This window comes from Melanotaenia boesemani, chromosome 11, assembly GCF_017639745.1.
Source record: "Melanotaenia boesemani isolate fMelBoe1 chromosome 11, fMelBoe1.pri, whole genome shotgun sequence".
Lineage (NCBI taxonomy): Eukaryota > Metazoa > Chordata > Actinopteri > Atheriniformes > Melanotaeniidae > Melanotaenia > Melanotaenia boesemani.
In genome coordinates, this window is record NC_055692.1 from 32,296,786 (window position 1) to 32,314,614 (window position 17,829).

The 17,829-nt window shown below is 41.2% G+C and overlaps 1 protein-coding gene across 3 annotated transcripts in view; it reads right to left on the reverse strand.

The window, feature by feature from the left end:
- pnpla7b (patatin-like phospholipase domain containing 7b) overlaps positions 1-17,829 on the reverse strand; it is a 28,558-nt gene that overhangs the window by 7,698 nt on the left and 3,031 nt on the right. For 2 of the 3 annotated variants that reach the window (XM_041999171.1, XM_041999170.1), the window contains exons 6-24: positions 17,557-17,651; positions 17,139-17,279; positions 16,796-16,955; positions 13,375-13,455; positions 13,141-13,269; positions 12,952-13,032; positions 11,449-11,569; positions 11,281-11,358; positions 10,947-11,029; positions 9,593-9,742; positions 8,895-8,972; positions 5,227-5,432; positions 4,783-4,914; positions 4,568-4,691; positions 4,301-4,490; positions 3,748-3,891; positions 2,102-2,165; positions 1,784-1,952; positions 1,516-1,698 (exon numbers count right to left, since the gene is read on the reverse strand). In XM_041999171.1, coding sequence (XP_041855105.1) covers positions 1,516-1,698; positions 1,784-1,952; positions 2,102-2,165; positions 3,748-3,891; positions 4,301-4,490; positions 4,568-4,691; positions 4,783-4,914; positions 5,227-5,432; positions 8,895-8,972; positions 9,593-9,742; positions 10,947-11,029; positions 11,281-11,358; positions 11,449-11,569; positions 12,952-13,032; positions 13,141-13,269; positions 13,375-13,455; positions 16,796-16,955; positions 17,139-17,279; positions 17,557-17,651 — 2,409 coding nt within the window. The remainder of the gene's footprint in view (positions 1-1,515; positions 1,699-1,783; positions 1,953-2,101; positions 2,166-3,747; positions 3,892-4,300; positions 4,491-4,567; positions 4,692-4,782; positions 4,915-5,226; positions 5,433-8,894; positions 8,973-9,592; positions 9,743-10,946; positions 11,030-11,280; positions 11,359-11,448; positions 11,570-12,951; positions 13,033-13,140; positions 13,270-13,374; positions 13,456-16,795; positions 16,956-17,138; positions 17,280-17,556; positions 17,652-17,829) is intronic. The other variant, XM_041999172.1, reaches the window with a different exon arrangement.

Below are 17,829 nucleotides of genomic sequence, written 5' to 3' on the forward strand. Positions count from 1 at the left end.
ACAAACCTTTTTTTTCATGACGATAACGAGACGGTGACGAGCTAAAAATGGCTCTCTGATGACGAAAACATGACGAGACGTTTGTGAGATTTTGTTGACGAGACGAGATGAAAGTGTTTATGAGCTGATTGTCCAACATTTAAAAAAACACATTTCTGTCTCTTGTGAGCCAACCTGTCAGTCAGCAATGCTGCTGCACCTTGGCCACGCCCACCACCAGATGTTCAGAGCACACAGACAAACAGTTTATTCATTCATATGTTAACCTTTCCCGTTTTCCTCTTCTGACCGCAGTCTGAAGACACGGGGGAGATCCTTCTTCTCCGGGGCTGAAGTAGCTTTCTCTTCACGGTGAACCTACGCTCCTCTACACGTGTTAACGGGGTGAAACACAAGGAAGGAAGGCAGCGGAGAAACGGCTTTATTACAAGACCTCGTCCATACTTTTTACACCACTTCTCCGCTCTCTTCACTCCCGATGCGCGTTTCCCTCCGCGTGTATGTTCACTCACGCTCACACACGCACTGAGCTCGTTGAACCACACACACACACACACACAGCAGTTAGACACATCCCATAACACACAGATGAATCATGACGCAGCGTCGACAAAGCGGTTTGGTGGAAGCGACAAAACGATATATGGACATATTTTAACTATAATCCAGCATATTTTCACTGGTAGACCAGGTCAAGTTGAGCATGTGTTCCTCATCCATTGCTCATATTTTGGACATGTGTATGTTCAGGGTGGAGTATTGCACTTCAGAAAATTCTCAGAAATAAAGCCACAGTTACCGAAGTAAGGGTGCTGTTGGCCTTTGCTTTTCAGGAGTAATTGATTACAGTATTTGTTGTTGGCTGGGAAACCTTCTAAGTCTACAACCATTCATTTTCATTTTGTACTTATTGTTGAAAATAACCAAACAACAAGCTCACAATGTGTTGCTATATGTTGAACTTATAGAGCTGCTATTTTCTTGTGTGACATTTTTGTAAGATGAAGTAGGGCATCAGTTCATGAAAAAAGTTGAAATATAGAAATAAAAGGTTTCTGCCCTACAGCAGTTAAGTAAAACACGGCAGCATTGCATCCCTGTTGATGGGAAAGTCTCGGCTAAAGCTGTAAGTCTGGTAAAGGACCTGGTTATTATGTAAAAGCATTAAGGTTAACTTGTTTTATGAATTGCAATAATTGTTATAACCTCTCAACCTTGATTCCACTTTTTAATACGTATTATTGACCTAAATTAATTAGTTATAAACTAATACTTTTTTATTTGACTAAAATTAGACTAAAACCTTTTTGAGTTTTCGTCGACTAAAACTAACCAAGCTTAGACATGACTAAAACGTGACTAAAACTAATAAGCATTTTCGTCATGACGACTAAAACTAAGACTAAAACTGAGATGCTGCCAACAACAACACTGGTAGGAACACATCTAAGACATGCAGGAGGTGGGTCCTGGATTGAGAAACACTGCTATAAAATGTTATGGAGTATTTAGTACCAGCTTGGGTAAACTCCTCCTGGAGAACACTCTACGGGGGCATGACAGGTGATGATGTCTGGAGATCCAGCTCCGCATGTTTAGCCACTCAGCCGTCCCGCTGGGCGGCGGGCCGTCCTCTCTGTGCAGCAGCACCAGCTGCTTCTGAGCCCGCACCGAACTACTCTCCAACATCCGCTCCAACTACAGGAGCAGAGGAAGAGGAGGAGCTTACATGAGCTGTGTTACGGAATTGCAGTGCCTTCAGCCTCAGTGAATCCACACTGACCTCTCCCACAGTGGGCTCCTGCTCACCCAGTCCCACAATGATGATGCAGTCGGCCTGGCGGATGCAGCGCTGGGTCCAAGGTGTGAGTCCAGAGTCAGACTGGTAGAGGACGATGCGATGGATGTCCTCCTGCTGCCCAAGCCAGCTGGACAGACGGTACTCATGGACGCTTTCAAGGATGACATGGATGACTGGATCACATTTCAATCAAAGCCAAACAAACATCACAAGGACAAGAGGAAACTTGCACATGTACAGAAACATTTTTCTCAGATTTCATTGTAAATGAACAGTTTACTTAATAAATGGTTGAGCCACCTGTCCAGAGCAGCAGAGCCCAGTCTCTGTTTGATGATGTCACTGGTCAGGAGTAGAGTGGGACCTTGGAAATAACAGTAAACACAAAAAAGAAAGAAAAGGTTCATAACATAGCTCCTCTGGCAGAGTTCCTTTAGGTGTGCAGTTCTGCAGGCTTTTGCTTTTATTCATAATAATTCATTACACAGTGGAAAATAAGGGAAAGATTAACAATTGTCAAAGGGGCTATATTTATTTTCCCTCTACCTCACCCATAATAGAATGAAATGCAAATCCAACCAAGTTAAATTGAAATTAAATTACCTTTTTTACACTGCAGCATAAGAAAAAAATTACTATATACAATATAGTTGTGCAAATGTAAATGTTTAAAAATTATATTATATTAAAAAAATAACTGAAAATAGCCTAAACCAGGGCTAGTCCAGTCGGTCCTACAAGGGGAGCAAACCAACAGGTTTTCCATATATCCTGGCTTCAACACACCTGAATCAAATTAAATGGATCTAACAGCCAATCACAGTGACTCTTTCATTTGATTGGGTGTGTTGGTGCATGGATACCTAGAAAACCTGCTGCATTGTGGCCCTCATGGCATTGAAGTGAGTTGCTATAGTGCAAAATAAATAAATAAATAAAATCATAATTGTTAAATGCCTTACAATTCAGATTGTTTTTAATCTATATGCCAAAAATCTATTTTCTAATCACTATTAATAATATAATAAAAAGGAAGAACTCAGTAGTGAGGGACTACTGAGTTCCTCCCTGTCATGACATTATTAACAGCATCAGCAAAAAGTAACGAGTCAGACACCAGAGCTCTAGTTTAAAGAATAAAATGAGAAGGAAATGACTGTTTTTTTTTAGTTTGCTTGTTACCTTCGCAGCAAACAACATAAAGACTATCAGAGCAGAGCAGCAGATTCCAGCTGAGGTGAGGGAGTGACTCTCTCAGCGGTGAGAGATGGAGTGGCTGCTGCTGACAACTGGGGAAGTGATTTCTTCATGTTGTGAGCCGAGCCAGGCTACGTACTGAGAGCTACTTGGTGTGAGTGGTGCAGGTCTACCATGAGCTCCACACTGAGTGTTTTTTGTTCTTTCATAGCTCATAGCTGGAAGGGAAATAGTGATGGTTCACCATTAAAATAGGGAACCGAGTTGAAACAAGAAACACAGGCAGTTTCTTTTTCACAAAAACAATGATTAACTTAATATATTTAGTGCAGTTCAAAAAACAGCAACACAACAGTGATGTGTTGTTTGGTCTCCTCTCTGCAGTTAGCTAGCTAGCTAGTGGCAGCAGGGACGAGTCGGCGAATGGCTCAATGAAGACGAGGAATCATGATTCATGAGTCAGTAAAGTGATTCTCCAGTACGGAACCATTTGTTCATGATTCACACATCACTAGTACAAATCTAACAAAGTCACACTTCAAGGCTTCAAAGCACAAGTGAACTCTGATACCATCACAACCCAGAAGCACTAATATGCTTCGCCTTCTCTAAGAGGTACGAGGAGCAAATATTTGAACTACATGAACATACAGTGTGAAATTAACCGTTTTCCTTAGACTTATTGCATTTATAAATGCTGCATGTGTGTGTGTGTGTGTGTGTGTGTGTGTGTGAGGGAGTGATTGTACCAATGCCACTGAGTGCATGCTGCAGCTCCAGAGTGAAGGCAGTGATGGGGGTCTCGTCAGACACAGGCAGGATGGCCACCGTGGACAGATTAGAGACTGGATTTCCAGTATCCCACTTACTGGTGGGTGTGTTGAGACTATGACCTGCAGACAGATGTCTTTCAATTACTGGATTTAAGTAGTCAAAAATGAAAGTAAAACCTTAACTTTTGCTTTTGATGCAACTATAAATCAGCACAGAGAGCAAAAAGACATCCTTCCCGTAGCTTAAATGAATTTGCATCAAGTTTTGGCTTGTTGAGAATGTGATCTGAACTTAACATGAAATCTTCACATATTATGAATAAATATGACACAGGAAAAGGATGAAATAGAAATCATTTAACACAGATACCCCAACCTGAACTTAAAGCCTTACTGAAAGCAAAAGAATAGACTGAGGAAGTCAAACAAGATCAGAAATTGAAATCTAAACTCAACAGAACCAAAACTCACAGACTATGGCAGCTTTAAAAGTTAACACACTCCAACAAAGTAACAGAGTAAGAGTCACCAGCCAGAGGTCCGTTGACCTGCTGCATGTTGCCCAGGATCTTCTGTCCCAGCACATGAATCAGCCTGGTGACAACCTGAGGATATCTCCTCTTGATGGAGTTCAGAGCTCCCTCAGGTAGCTTTGCTAGCTCCGAGTCCCTGACAGCATGGACTGTAGTGGCTCGGTTCAGGTGTGTCAAGGCCTCCACCTGGTCAGAGAGTAAGTATTCTCAATAATCCAACAGTTTCACAACTCATTTTTAGAGAAAAGATTCTCACAGCTTACCACGCCGATCAGATCCCCACGGCCGTACTCCCCGGCCAGCTCCTTCTTCCCATTATCCTTTGCGATGACAGAACGCAGTCGGCCACTGAGGACAATGAAGGTGCTATCTGACTTGTCTCCTTGTCTAAAAACACATTCAGATAATCAGAGAGGAAACATCCAGCAGAACTGGGTGATTTATAGAGCAAAGACACTATTTTACTTAGAGAGCCTACCTGTAGACTGCACGACCAGCCTCCACGGCCATCCAGTCCAGGGCAAAGTCTATCTGCCTGACAAATGGCGACACCCTCCTCACCACAGTGTGAGCTACATTCAGCACCACTCTCGGCTCCTCACGCATTATCCTGCCGTTATAAAAACACATATGTTGGCATCCAACATCCATCGTCCAACGAGAAGAAGCCGAAAAAAGCCCTTAGTCAGGGGTGTCGAACTCTGGTCCTCGTAGGCCGCTATCCTGCAGGTTTTAGCTGTTTCCCTGCTCCCACACACCTGATTCAAATCAAATGGATCCAACAGCTTCTTGCCAACTTCTTCACAATGACCCACTAATTTCAGCCGGGTCGCAGGAAAACAACAAAAACCTGTGAGAGTGCAGCCCTCAAGAACTGGAGACATCCGTGGACTAAATGTTATGTGTGTGATCTTGATCCTACTCGTAGAAGTGGGCTTTGGATATGGAGAGGAAGGTGCAGTCTCGGTGGGCTCGCACTGTGAAGATGAGGGGCTCTCCTGTGAGAACGGCCAGGTGACCCACCATCTCTCCTGGGTGGGTGAGAAAAAGCAGGCTCTCCTCCTCGCGGTCTATCATACGCTGGTAGACGTGGAGCACCCCTGAGATGACGAACGCCACGCTGACATCCTGTGGAGAGGAAGAAAAGTGGCCGTCAACATGAAGATTAGGGTTTGGAAATGTCTGTGTGAAGAACTGGTTTCATTTTCATTCAGTTTCATAAAAAACACAGAACTTCATTCCTTCAGCACTTTGGTTTGATTTTTGTTTCATTGTTTTGATTCAATTTTTAAAGGTCCCATATTATACATTTTTTCAACACTTTTATATGTGTATTAGAGGTCCAGCAACATTGTTTTCAAAGTGTATTACCCCAAATTCAGCCTTGGTCCTTAATTTCAGCCATGCCAAATGTGGCTCTAGTGAGCTCTACTGAGAACAAGTTGCTTCTGTGTGTGAACCAAGCGGCAACCTCCGCCTGTAAAATGTGAAGCCTATGCAGAAGTACAAAAAAATTGCAGTTCACTCCTCATCCGCTAGTGTCTGGCTCCAAAACAGCAAATCCCTATAGACTCCCATGTTAAAAAGACCAACCTTACAGCAGAAATAAACAAGTTTAAAGCCTGGTACAAAAATCCTTTTTAGGATTAATAGGTCAAGTTTACCTTCGTGACAACTGTGAGGAGGTGAATTTTTTTCTAACTCATCCATTTGGATGTTATTTATTCTTGAAATTCAGCATAATTAGGGGAGTGTCCTTTTGACTGACATGTATCCAATATCCGCAAAAAGAAGGGAGAGTGCAGCACAAACGCGGTTTTTAGCCGTCTAACAGCGTGCCTTAGCTCTAGCCCACCTACCTTAATTAGCTGGTTAGCCCACGTTAGCTCCGGGTTAGCTCAGTTAGCTCTTAGTTACAGGCAGCTCAGTGTTTGATGGGTGTCAATCATCCACCCCCACCTTCACAGTCTCCCTCTCAGCTCCAACTCTTTGCCCATTTTTTGGATTTTCCTGGAAGGACGACACGCGTGACGCTGCCAAGATGGCGACGACGGGAACCGCCAATGAACTTCAATTCAGCTCCTTAGAAACCTACAGGTGACATCACAGAGGTTCTATCCATCTTTTTTAAACAGTTTATGGTCTGAACCTTTAAATGGTGCCTGTCCACACCCCTCTCTGGGAGAGGATCAGGCTTTCGCTGGCGCCCACTCTGTGATTTTAAAGGGAAGGCTCAGATAGCTGGGGGGGCAGGTCAATGACAGAATCCACTTATGCCCGACCGATATGGATTTTTTGAGGCCGATACCGATTCTGAGCCAGGCTCCACTCAGATCACTGGCTGTAGCTACTAGCTACCCCTATTGAAAAGAGGGGGATGACTGCGGGGTTGAATGGTGTCAGAGCGCCATCTAGTGGACAAACGCAGCAAGGACCTCATTCTGCATGACTGACAATTTACAGCATTTACTGTTTTATGAGAAAGTAAGAAAAAATCGGTGTATAATCGGTAAAACAACAGCCCATATTGGCCATTTTAAAAAGGGCTAATATTGGCCGATTAATCGGTCGGCCCTGGTATCCATTACTGAGGGCAGTGTTTTTTTTTTCCTCTGTGAGGTCACAAAAGGAAAGATCTCAGACTCACCCATTCAAGCACACATTTGCTAAAAAGTGGAGCAAGTGAGAGAGGTGGCGGAATTTTCTCATTTTTGGGCCTCATACTTGAGGACACATATGACTTTAGTAAGTTAATTTTACATAATATGGGACCTTTAAGATACAAGTAAAAAAAACTTTAGTGTTGCCCCTTTTGGGTTTGACAAGTGAGGAAGCTGTGTAACATAAAAGAAAAAACATAATACAATGATTAGTAAATTTTAAGCAAAATATTGGCTCGTCATGAATTTAGGACAAAAACATGTTTGGGGAAACAAAAGGCTGGAATTTCTCTGGAGTAAAGATGAGCAGGGCTTCATCAATCTGCAAACTACTGAGCAATTTGAGAATAAAGTTCCTTTACTTTTTATATTCCATCATCCACTGTAAATAATCTCATCAAAATATTGATTGAAAATTAATATGAAATCTCTGGAATTTTGGGGTCCTCAGGCAGAACTGCTTTAAAACCGGACATGAATCTCTACCGGAAACCACTGCATGGAATCAGGGAGCCTTCCAGAAGTCACTGTATGTGAACACACCCTGAAATCCACAAATGCAGGTTAAAGCTCCATCATGCATAGAAAAAGCCACACGCGAACAGGATCCAGAAACATCGCCGTCTTCTCTGGACCAAAGCTCGTTTAAAAAGGTCTGAGGCAACGTGAAAAACTCTTCTGTGGTCTGACTGAAGAGAAATACTTCACAGCAGTAAACTTGAAAATTTTGTTGTATTGATTGTTTTGTTTTAGTTAAGAATTAAATAAATATTTAAATAAAATAAAAATAAAAAATAATAACAGTTAAAACTTTTTTTTTTAGCTGCCATCAAATTCAAAATGAGTTAATACTTTATTGAAATTATAAAATGTCTAATTTTTGCCATCTGAACTAGTTTATATGTCTGTTTGTGAATAAAATCTTGGTTTATGGGATTTGCAATTCATTGCATTCTCGTTTTAATTTAAAATTTTAACAGCATCCCAACTTCTTTTGGAATTGAACTGGTAGAAATAAGCAAGAAAAGACATAAGAAAGGAACCCAGTTTCACACGTGGGTCCAGATACAGCGTCCTCGTAGGCAAGCTTATAGAATAGAAAGTATTTCTATTCTATTCTCATCTATAAGCACTCATAAACTCTGTCATGGAACAGCACCACCCTGCTCTTTGGTGTCCTCTGCTGTCCTCTTTTCCTCCTGCAGTCTTTGGCTTCCCTGATGCCTCGCTCGCCCTGTTCTCCGTCTCCATCCACAGCTGAGCTGACGGCTCAGCACGAACGCTGCACAGCTGCTGTCTTTCACCCCATCAAACTCCCCAGCGTAAAGCCCGCTTTCTCCATACACCCGCCAGTCCGACACCTCTTCATGTGCTACTGCGCTCACGCCTGTGTTATTGTTCTCTTGAACCAAAATCTAATTATAATTTCTCTCTTTTGTTAAACTGTCTTTTGCTTGAGAGCAGACTTTGAGTCTTCTCTGTACACAGAGTCCTGACACTCACAACAGACTTTTATGTGTTTTTTAGTCTTACATACACCATGAACAATGAATATCATATATCGGTAAAATATTACTTTCAAACAACCCTAGAACACAAACAGAACAGCTCCAGTAGAAAAAGGAATGGAGTATAATTTGTTACTTATGGAGGTAAACTGCATAACGAAAAATTACAGGTGACTACATTAACTTGATCCAGCATGGCCATGTCATGAATTTCTGTGTATGGATTTTTGTAATGTCATTAAAGTATCAGAATGTTGAAGTCTGTCTTTTACCTACTGTTTTATGATGAGTGTTCATGATGAAGCACCGTCCTGTGATTCTCGTGTGTGTGAAAATCACTAATGTTAAACTGGGACAAAGATCAGAAATAAGTGTAATTTAAAGTAAGTAGGTCTCTGTGTGTGTTTGCTCAGCAGACTCACCTGATCTCCTTGGTGGCCTACAACTGAGCCAGCTTTGACCTGACGAAGTGTCACCCTTCCTTCCAGCAGACTGGGGTCCTGTTGACGTCAAATGAAATATTAATTTACGTGTCTCCACTGGACTTGTGAAATACTCCTTGCAGCAATCTCCATCTCTCAGAAGTTGGAAAGTTTCCTTTTTCATCACTCTGTAGTTCCCTACTCAGCTTCTGAATGAGGTTCAGGTCTGGGCTCTGGCTGGATCCCTCCACAACTACAAATATCCCTCTCTGTGAATCTACTGAGACTTGATGTTTCTCAGGAAATTTGGAGTTTAGTTTGCAGCCAGACAACTTTAAAGTTCAGCTTCACATTCTCTGACCGGGCTAATTGCTCTCTTCGCAGTTGGAGGAGCTACATTATAATTCTGGAGGGAAACATCTGCAAGAAAATTTGAAAATATGCCTGGCCTTGTTCAGCATCAGACTTGCCAACAGGACAGTGATGAGGAGCAAAAGCTTTTTGGAGGCACCAGACCTGAAAATGTGCGGGAGTGTAGGACCAGAGTTATTCTGAGGAAGACTGGCAGTGACCTAAAATCCCAGTGGAGACATGCAACAGCTTGATAGCAGTTATATTGATTGCTGTGATCAAAAAAATAAAGGCTTTGCCACTGATTACTGTGAGCATATGAATAATTTTGGACAATAAATAAATACCTGTATTTGGATGACCTGCAGCAGATCCTTTTTAGCAGCTTGGAAAATGACATTGATTTTATTATGATGGATGGTTCCTCCTCCAGCATCACTGTAATGGTACACAGCAGATGGAGTGTACTGCATGGTCACACTCTTCTTCAGAATACTCTGAATAGACAAAAAGAGCCAGAAAACATACACAATGTGCATGGATATACAGTAAAACCTAATAAACGACTTGTGTAACATCGTCCTAAAATGTTAAAAAAAACATCACGTTCAACACCTGGACCTCATTAATCAACCGTTCTTACGCAAAGACTTGTGTGTACTTTGTGTGGAGAATATTTTTTCGCAAAGTGTGGAATTTACCATCTTGTACTTATACTTGGAGATGTTCTTATACACAAGAACAGCCCTGACCATGCGAAAGCACTGGTTCTACTGGTAGAACAGGGAAAATGCATAGTTTTTGCAAGTGTTGCAGTAATCTCAGCATGTGTCAGTCTGTCTTTCGTCAGAATAGTTATTCAGTTAGTAATCTTTAATAAATATAAAGAAACATGTAGTTTAAAAGGTTTAAAACTTATAAAAGACGCCTGTAACAGACAGGTGAGAACTAAGAGTTAAATATTTCAAACTCTGTGCTCCACTGTGTCGTCAGACGATCAGCTGATCTGATCACGTCTGATCAGCTGCTAGAGTTCGACCGTGATCTCGGATCTGTGTTGCAAAGTTATATTAACTGCTATCCAAATGAATATCCAAGACGTTTTGGTCACCAACATGAGACAGAAGACTGGTTGGACATTCCCTGACCATCACTGGGAAGCTTTACATCATCCGTGTTGGATGGTTTTTTTCTCTGAACCAAAACACCTTTATTTCTCTGGAACTATTTAACATCAGATTAAAGAAATGCTGTTATGATGCTGGGAATATATGTGCAAGTTGTCTTAATAATCTTCATCTCTACAAAACCATCCAAGGTCAACCAAAGAGTTTTATAGGATAAATATACCATAACCAGGTGGAAGGCAATTTCCACGTAACTTCTAAAGAGATGTGTTGTTTCTGGTTAAATGAGGGTGTTTCTGAATGCAGAAGACCATGAACGGGCACCAGCAGGTGATTTAGAACACGTGGGATTAACCAGCTGATTACTTAATAAGGTGTGTTAGACTGGCCTCTGCACGTTCGTTAAATTTAGATGGTTTAGGCCAGATTTATGGTTCAGTACTTAGGACCAATTTAAAATATATATATATATATATGTATATATATATATATACAAACAACTGATCAATAAGGGGCCCTGAACTCCTTTCATTTAATCTCTAATAGATTAAGAAGATTATTGTGACTCAGAGACCTTCACAGAACTGTGAGGCGTCGTCTCATCTTTGGAAGACTGAGCTTGTTCATACACTCTGTTGGGGTCGGCCAACATTTCACCTGCAAAACAAACACACACACAAAGTTATCATTAGTGTCAGCGTCAATACCCACTTACAGCACAACCATTAGTCAGATCATTTGGTTGCAGTGGCTGCAAAAAAGCTGCAACAGAAGGAATTATGGATGTTTTTTTATTGAATATGGAAATGAAAAATACATCTACAGAGCTGCTTCATACCACGAGAAACACCTTTTCATATCCATAAATGCAAAGCAAACTAAAAAATTCACAATACATCTGTGTGTACCTGTAGATGCAGGTGAGCTGGAGAGAGATGATTTCCTGTATTTTGGTGTGGAGGTGTCAGAAGGGTTGGACTTTTCTGCTGATGCTTAACAAGAAAAAAAACAACTCCTGACAAAGATTCCTAGAAACGTATCAAGTTTAACATGGAGGAAACGTCATGGTTTCACACCTGCATCCGATTTTTCAAAGCTCCCGTCGTCAGAGTGGGAAGGCTGCCTGCGGAAACCTTTGTGTGGATGAGCCTCACCCAGAACATTTGCCACCGACACCAAGGAGATGGCTTGACTTTCCTTTTACACACACACACACGTGATCAGTATTTATCTATAACTCAATACAGGCTCAAGTTTAACTGATTAAATGGAATAAACTAATATAATTCTGCAGAGTTGAGTCCACAACAGTCACTTAACCTCTACATATTACATGTCGATGGATGAGCCTGATCACATTCTATGGAGGCTTGTGTAAAAGCTACTGTAACAAAGCAAAAAGAGGAAAGGTTTATACTTTATGGGAAAAAATACGATAATTCCTACATTTAATTTTACTTCTTTGTAGACAGCACATATTTTAGGCCTGCAACACACAAAGGTTGTGATGGAAGCTATTTAGAATGAGTAATAAGGTGATTTCAGGTGATTTTAATCATAATTTGATAGAAAAGTGGGATCCTTGGAGAGCTGAGACTTTAAGGAGCAAAGCTGGGAAAAAATCTCCAGCTTGTCAACAAATATGTGAGAAAATCACTGAATTGTTTGAAAGAACCTTTTCTTGATGCAAGATGCAAAGGGGTTTGCATCTTTCTCCCATGACGGAAGAAAATATAAAATAATCTGAAAATCTGGAGAAATCGTATAAAGGAAAAAAGACCAAAAAACCATCATTCATCAACAGCAGACAGCCACAACAAGCTTTGTGTTGATTTCTCTGGACTCTGAGGCATCTGGGATGGACACAGTGGAAACCTGGACTATGGTTAGACCTTTCAGTATTCTAGATCTTTGTTGGGAGAAATGGATGCCGTGTGCTTCCAGCCACAGACCAAACGTAGCATCCTGTTAACCGCTGTCGGCTGTTGGACAATACACCACCAACAAGCAGTACAGGTACAACCTTAAGATACGTTTGTAGGAAGAATGGTAGAAAATAACATCTGGAAATCTGAACTGCACATTAACCAAGAGCTGTGAAAAGGAAAGAAAAGAGTGAAAAAAACTTCAATACACCAACTTTGAAATGTGTTGAAACACAGAGATGGATGCATATTAACAGATTTAAAAAAATACTGGAAATAAAATCTACAGTTTTCATTTTGTCTAAAATGAAACAGAAACCAAAGTAAATGTAAGAATCGTTAAATTTCTTCTTTTAATTAGAAATTTTTTGTCTTAGCAGAGATGATATCATTCTGAAAAAAAAAATACTATCAGAAAACATGACATTTGTATTTCTTTGTACTGTCAGCTGCACACTGAGAACATGCACATCACAGGTTGTAGTTTGTTAAATACTAAAGCAGAACTAAATGTTACAGAGGAAAGCATCTAATTTGAGATAATTACTAAACAAAACTAAAACAGAACAAAAACAAAGCTATAACATGAGTTGATCGGAAACACTGTTCACTGCTGAATCATTTGTGTTTATTAGAGAAATGAAATAACAGTACCGGGTTGAAGAGCTCAGTGGTGAGGCCGAGGTAGTTGTGTAAGGCAAGGAAGGTCACTCTCTGGAGACGCACCATTATAATCTGCCGCATCAGAAAGAAACACGACAACATGGATGCAGCTGAAATGCAAAACATGTCTGTGCTTTGTTGCCTATTAATGGACTGGAGCAACACTCAGCTCTGATTTACCTGGATGACGCGGACCAGAGTTTCGGGATATTTCTCAAAAACGGACTGAAATGCCAAAGCTGGAAGACGCAGGACGGCGGAGGGAACTGCAGCTCTTGCAGACACTGTCTTGTAAGGAGCTGAGTAACCCTGAAATAGGAGACTGGATTAGAAAGGTGCTTCTAAAAACAGAGCTGTTAATTAAAAAGAAAGAAAAGGAAAACGCAAAGACGAAGAGATGGACTGCAGACATACAGTGATTACATCCAGGATACTGAGCAAACTGTGAACACTGTCTCCTGGCAGCACGTCCTTCACCACAGCATCAGTACCATCCTGCAGAGACACAACATCACCACGTGTCAAGATGATGCCAGAGCAACAATAAGGAAATAATTTAAGCAGTTTAACATGAAGTACAATCCAGTTAATAAAATGAAAGCGTATGACTTATAACCTTGGCTGCAATAAGGATATAAATTATATCCAATAGTATTTTTTCCATTTCAAGGTGTAACATGCAAATCATGCAGCTCTTCAGTGTTTTGCTTTCTGCTTGCAGGCAGTATGCCTTTAATGTGAGCAGGTTCAGCTGTTTACCTTCATAGAAACAAGCGATCTGATCATCTAAGACTGATGTTTTAAATTATGCGATGATGTGTATTCTTCCAACAATGTGAAAATCAGATATTTACTTGTTTTAATTTCTGTCCTTATTAATTTTAGTAGCACTACATAACTTTCTGACTTTAAAACTTTGTGCTTCTGACTTATTTTGATGGCACAATGACATTTATTATGTACAATCCTGGAGCAGTTGTTGCCCTTCAGTCCCACACTTGACAACTTTTCTTTCATCCTGGCACATCGCATTACGACAACATTTTACTTTACAACACTGTGTCACATGCTAGCAGCTGGATATCAGTGATTCAGCAAAGAAACCCGAGAGGACATTATCGTAGGAAGGGAGGAAAAGAAAGCGAGTACGTGGCAAAGCAAGAGACATGATCAAACTGATTTTTACTGGCTGGAGAGAGCTCAGAGAAGAGGCAGGATGCAAGACAGGTGCTGAATTAGCCAACGTTGGGGACACCAAATCAAGAAACTCATTGTAATTCAATTAAAACAAATCCACATTAGTTCAGTTTATAATAACTGTATTCATGCAAACCAATTCATTAAAAAAACTGCCTATCTACAGAAAATTGGGTGGGACTCTCTTGTCCCCCATCATACTTGAAAGACAGGGACTACTGTGTACCAACTGGTAAATAGTAGGGATGGGCATTTTAGGTGATTTTTGAAGCTGACAAGTTCTGTGAAGGTTTAGTAAGCGTGAAGCTCTGTTCTATTGCCTCCACTATATCTGAAAACTCGCGACAGAAAGAGCTGTTAAAGTTTCCACTTCCAAACCAAGGCTGGGAGGAGGAGGCGAGGTGACTATTCCTGGGTGAAACGGCAGCTAGCTTTAGGATGAATTCCCTTTACTTTAGCCAGCAGTGGTGAAGCAGACATGGGACTCTGGTGGAACCAGAAGAGCTGTGTGGTGTTTATTGATGAAGCTTGTAGCAAAAGCATTCATTACTAAACAGACAGTTTCTCACAGCTAACTTTCTCTGCTCTGACACCCTCCCCGACTCTCATACCTGCGTTGTGCACCTCTCTCCCCTCTCTAGCTCAACCTTACAGAGGGCTGTTGTTAGAACCGAGCACTGTAAACAGCACCATGGGCCTCATTTATCAAGCTGGCGTAGGAACAAAAACCAGCGTACGTCAATCATAGTCAACTTTTGGGATTTAAAAAAAACAAACTTCATGAGAAAATATTTCTACCTCCATGGCAACTCGGATTCAGGCGTACGCACAAAATCTGGGAAAACCGGAAACTGCAACACCAATGGTGTTTTAAATTGCTGTCCTAATTTCTGTCCAGTCTTTATTTCCCGCAATGCCTTGTCCACCTCGTTAATAGCGGTGATTGTGTCCCTCTGCACCGCCCACCCAGCTGGAGCACCCAGCAGCTAGAAAGAAATATTATTTAACACTAAATAAACTGCTACCAATCTCAGATGTATCTTTACGTATTTATTTTATAAATCTAAACAAATTACCGGCATCATTACTGACATTTAGCAGACGCTTTTCTCCAAAGCGATTCACCACTCTGGGAATCGAACTTCAGCCTCCCGCATGGGAGACGGATGCTCTACTGACTGAGATAACCAGCCACATTTTCCGATGTCTCTGACGTGTCTTTCCTTCTGACACTGCGATGACAGCATCAGCCACCTGCTGCCACTATTCTGTCTTTCTGACACCAGTAATGCCCACGCCGTGCCCAACCATTAAACATTTTTACGTTTGTCAACATGGCCCATCAGGATCTCTGTCTTACACCTCGAAAAATTCCACTTTTCCCCTCCTTTTCACTCCCGAGCCATCATAGAAATAATGTGATGAATATGTATCATGGGCATCCACCTGATCATTTATGTCCGCCATGAGGGCGTTGGAAGGCGTTCCCTCACGTGCGCCGCTTTAGAGTTGATTCTGATTTATAAACGGAAACAGGTGTAGGACGTGCTTTGATAAATCTGAAAGTAGAAGTGCGCAGCATTTTCTTTTTGCGCAGCAGATGCCACCTGTAGTTTGTTTTGCTACACACAGTTTGATAAATAAGGCCCCATGTCTCTGCACATTGAGACATAATTCTCATCAAAACATCAATCGACTTCCAAAAACAGCCGTCAACTTTGTGCACCGTTTCGACTAATCGATCAATCGTGCATATCCCTTGTAAACAGATCTACTCAAAGATGACATTCAGAGTTACCCAAGGCTTCATTTTGGGCTCCCTACTGTTCAGCCTCTCCACTACCTCATATCATGGAAACAAAGAAAATATCGGATCATAATTATGCTGATGACACTCAGCTCTATATAACTGTCTCACCAGCAGGCTGGTGCTATATAAGCCTTAAGTGTGTGCCTCGGTCAAATTAATACACAGGTGTGCTAGAATGTTCTGCTGGATCAAAAGATTAGTGCCCTGCTATGTCAGTAATATTAAAAACAACAGATCACTCCAGAAATCTTGGGAGGTAAATTTTAACAGCCATATTAAAGCAGGAACCAAATCAGCCTTTTACAACCTAAAAAATATATCTACAATGAGAGGACTGATGGCTCAGCTTGATTTAGAAAAACGTCTTTATGCGTTTGTTTTCAGTAGTCTTAACTACTGTAATAACATTTTACAGGTTTCTCAAAAAAATCACAGAGACAACTGCAACTAATTCAGAATGCTGCTGCTTGTGTCCTCACAAAGACCAAAGAAAGGGAACATAATACTCCAGATTCCAGATCTTTACAATGGCTTCCTGTGCACCAAAGACTTTATTTAAAATCATGCTGCTGGTGTAAAAGACTGAAAGGTTCTGGTCCAACATGTATATCTGATCAGCTGACATCATATGAACCACAGAGGCTTCTAAAATTATCTAGGTCATGTCCGCTTTCCATCCTGAGAGTCAAAACTAAATCAGGAGAATCCATTTATATCAGCTTTCTTTTAAGTCAAGTCTTAAACCTTTTTTATTTGCCACCATTTAGGGTTAAAGAACTATCACCAATGAGCTGATAGACTGTTAAGTTGTGAACATTTGCGTCTTACACTCTCATGGATGCATAGCTCCAGGCGGCCATCTTGGACCACGTAAATGCTGTCATCAATGTCACCAGGTCGGAAGAGTCCCTCTCCCTGATGCAGCTGCATCAGCACCATGTGACGACACAGCTCCAGGAAGACAGGCTTCTCAAAGTGCCCGAGCACCCTGAATTAAAACAGCACAGCTGTATTACGCTGAGTCAAACCTTCCTGTCAGACCAGATTCTCTTCACACTGTTTTGCAACAAGTCGCAAAGATTTTAAACAGTTTACTGTGATTCCATCCATCCTGAAAAATACATGCATAAAAACTGCTACCTTGTCCAGGAGGACAATGGTTCTTACCAACCTGACGTTTTTCAGCATGTACAGCACCTCAGAGGGCAGATGAGAGTTCTGCACATCGAACTCAGTCAAGTCAGCCTCCAGCAGACATGGAGGAGGCTCCTTGGGCTGCAGGGTGGGGGGCTCCCGCCGGAATCGCAGGATCCTAACATGAACAGAAGCTGATCAAAGAAAATCCACACAAGCCCAAATTTTTGTTCTTAGTTTGACTGATGGAATAAACCTTTGCACCAGATTTCAATTCATTTATTGAAGTTAACTTCAGGTCTGCCTTTCGTTCTGCTTCCACGGAATTTTGAAGCTACAGGTTTTTTCCTCTGATAAAAGTATTTTTGACCATCCAAAAATGTGAATCCAGAAGTAAGATTAGTTTTAAGGAGTTAACTTTTCACAGCTTTTCTTAGATAAAAAAAAAGCCTCACTTGCGAGCTATGGACATGACTTTGGTCCTCTTCCTCACTCTCTGCCTGGAGGCTGAGTTTGAGTTGGAAGCAGGAGTCGTGGACAATGTCTGAACCTGCAGCAGCAAAACAGGGAAATACAAAGACGTTTGCAAATTGGTTCAAAAGACAAATGTTTTACAAGTGCTCAAATACCAGATCAAAATGAAACTGCTACCAGTATTAATAACTACAAGAAGAGGATTATTAATGATTTATTAACCTCCTTCATCAGTGGCAAGTTTACTTCATGTT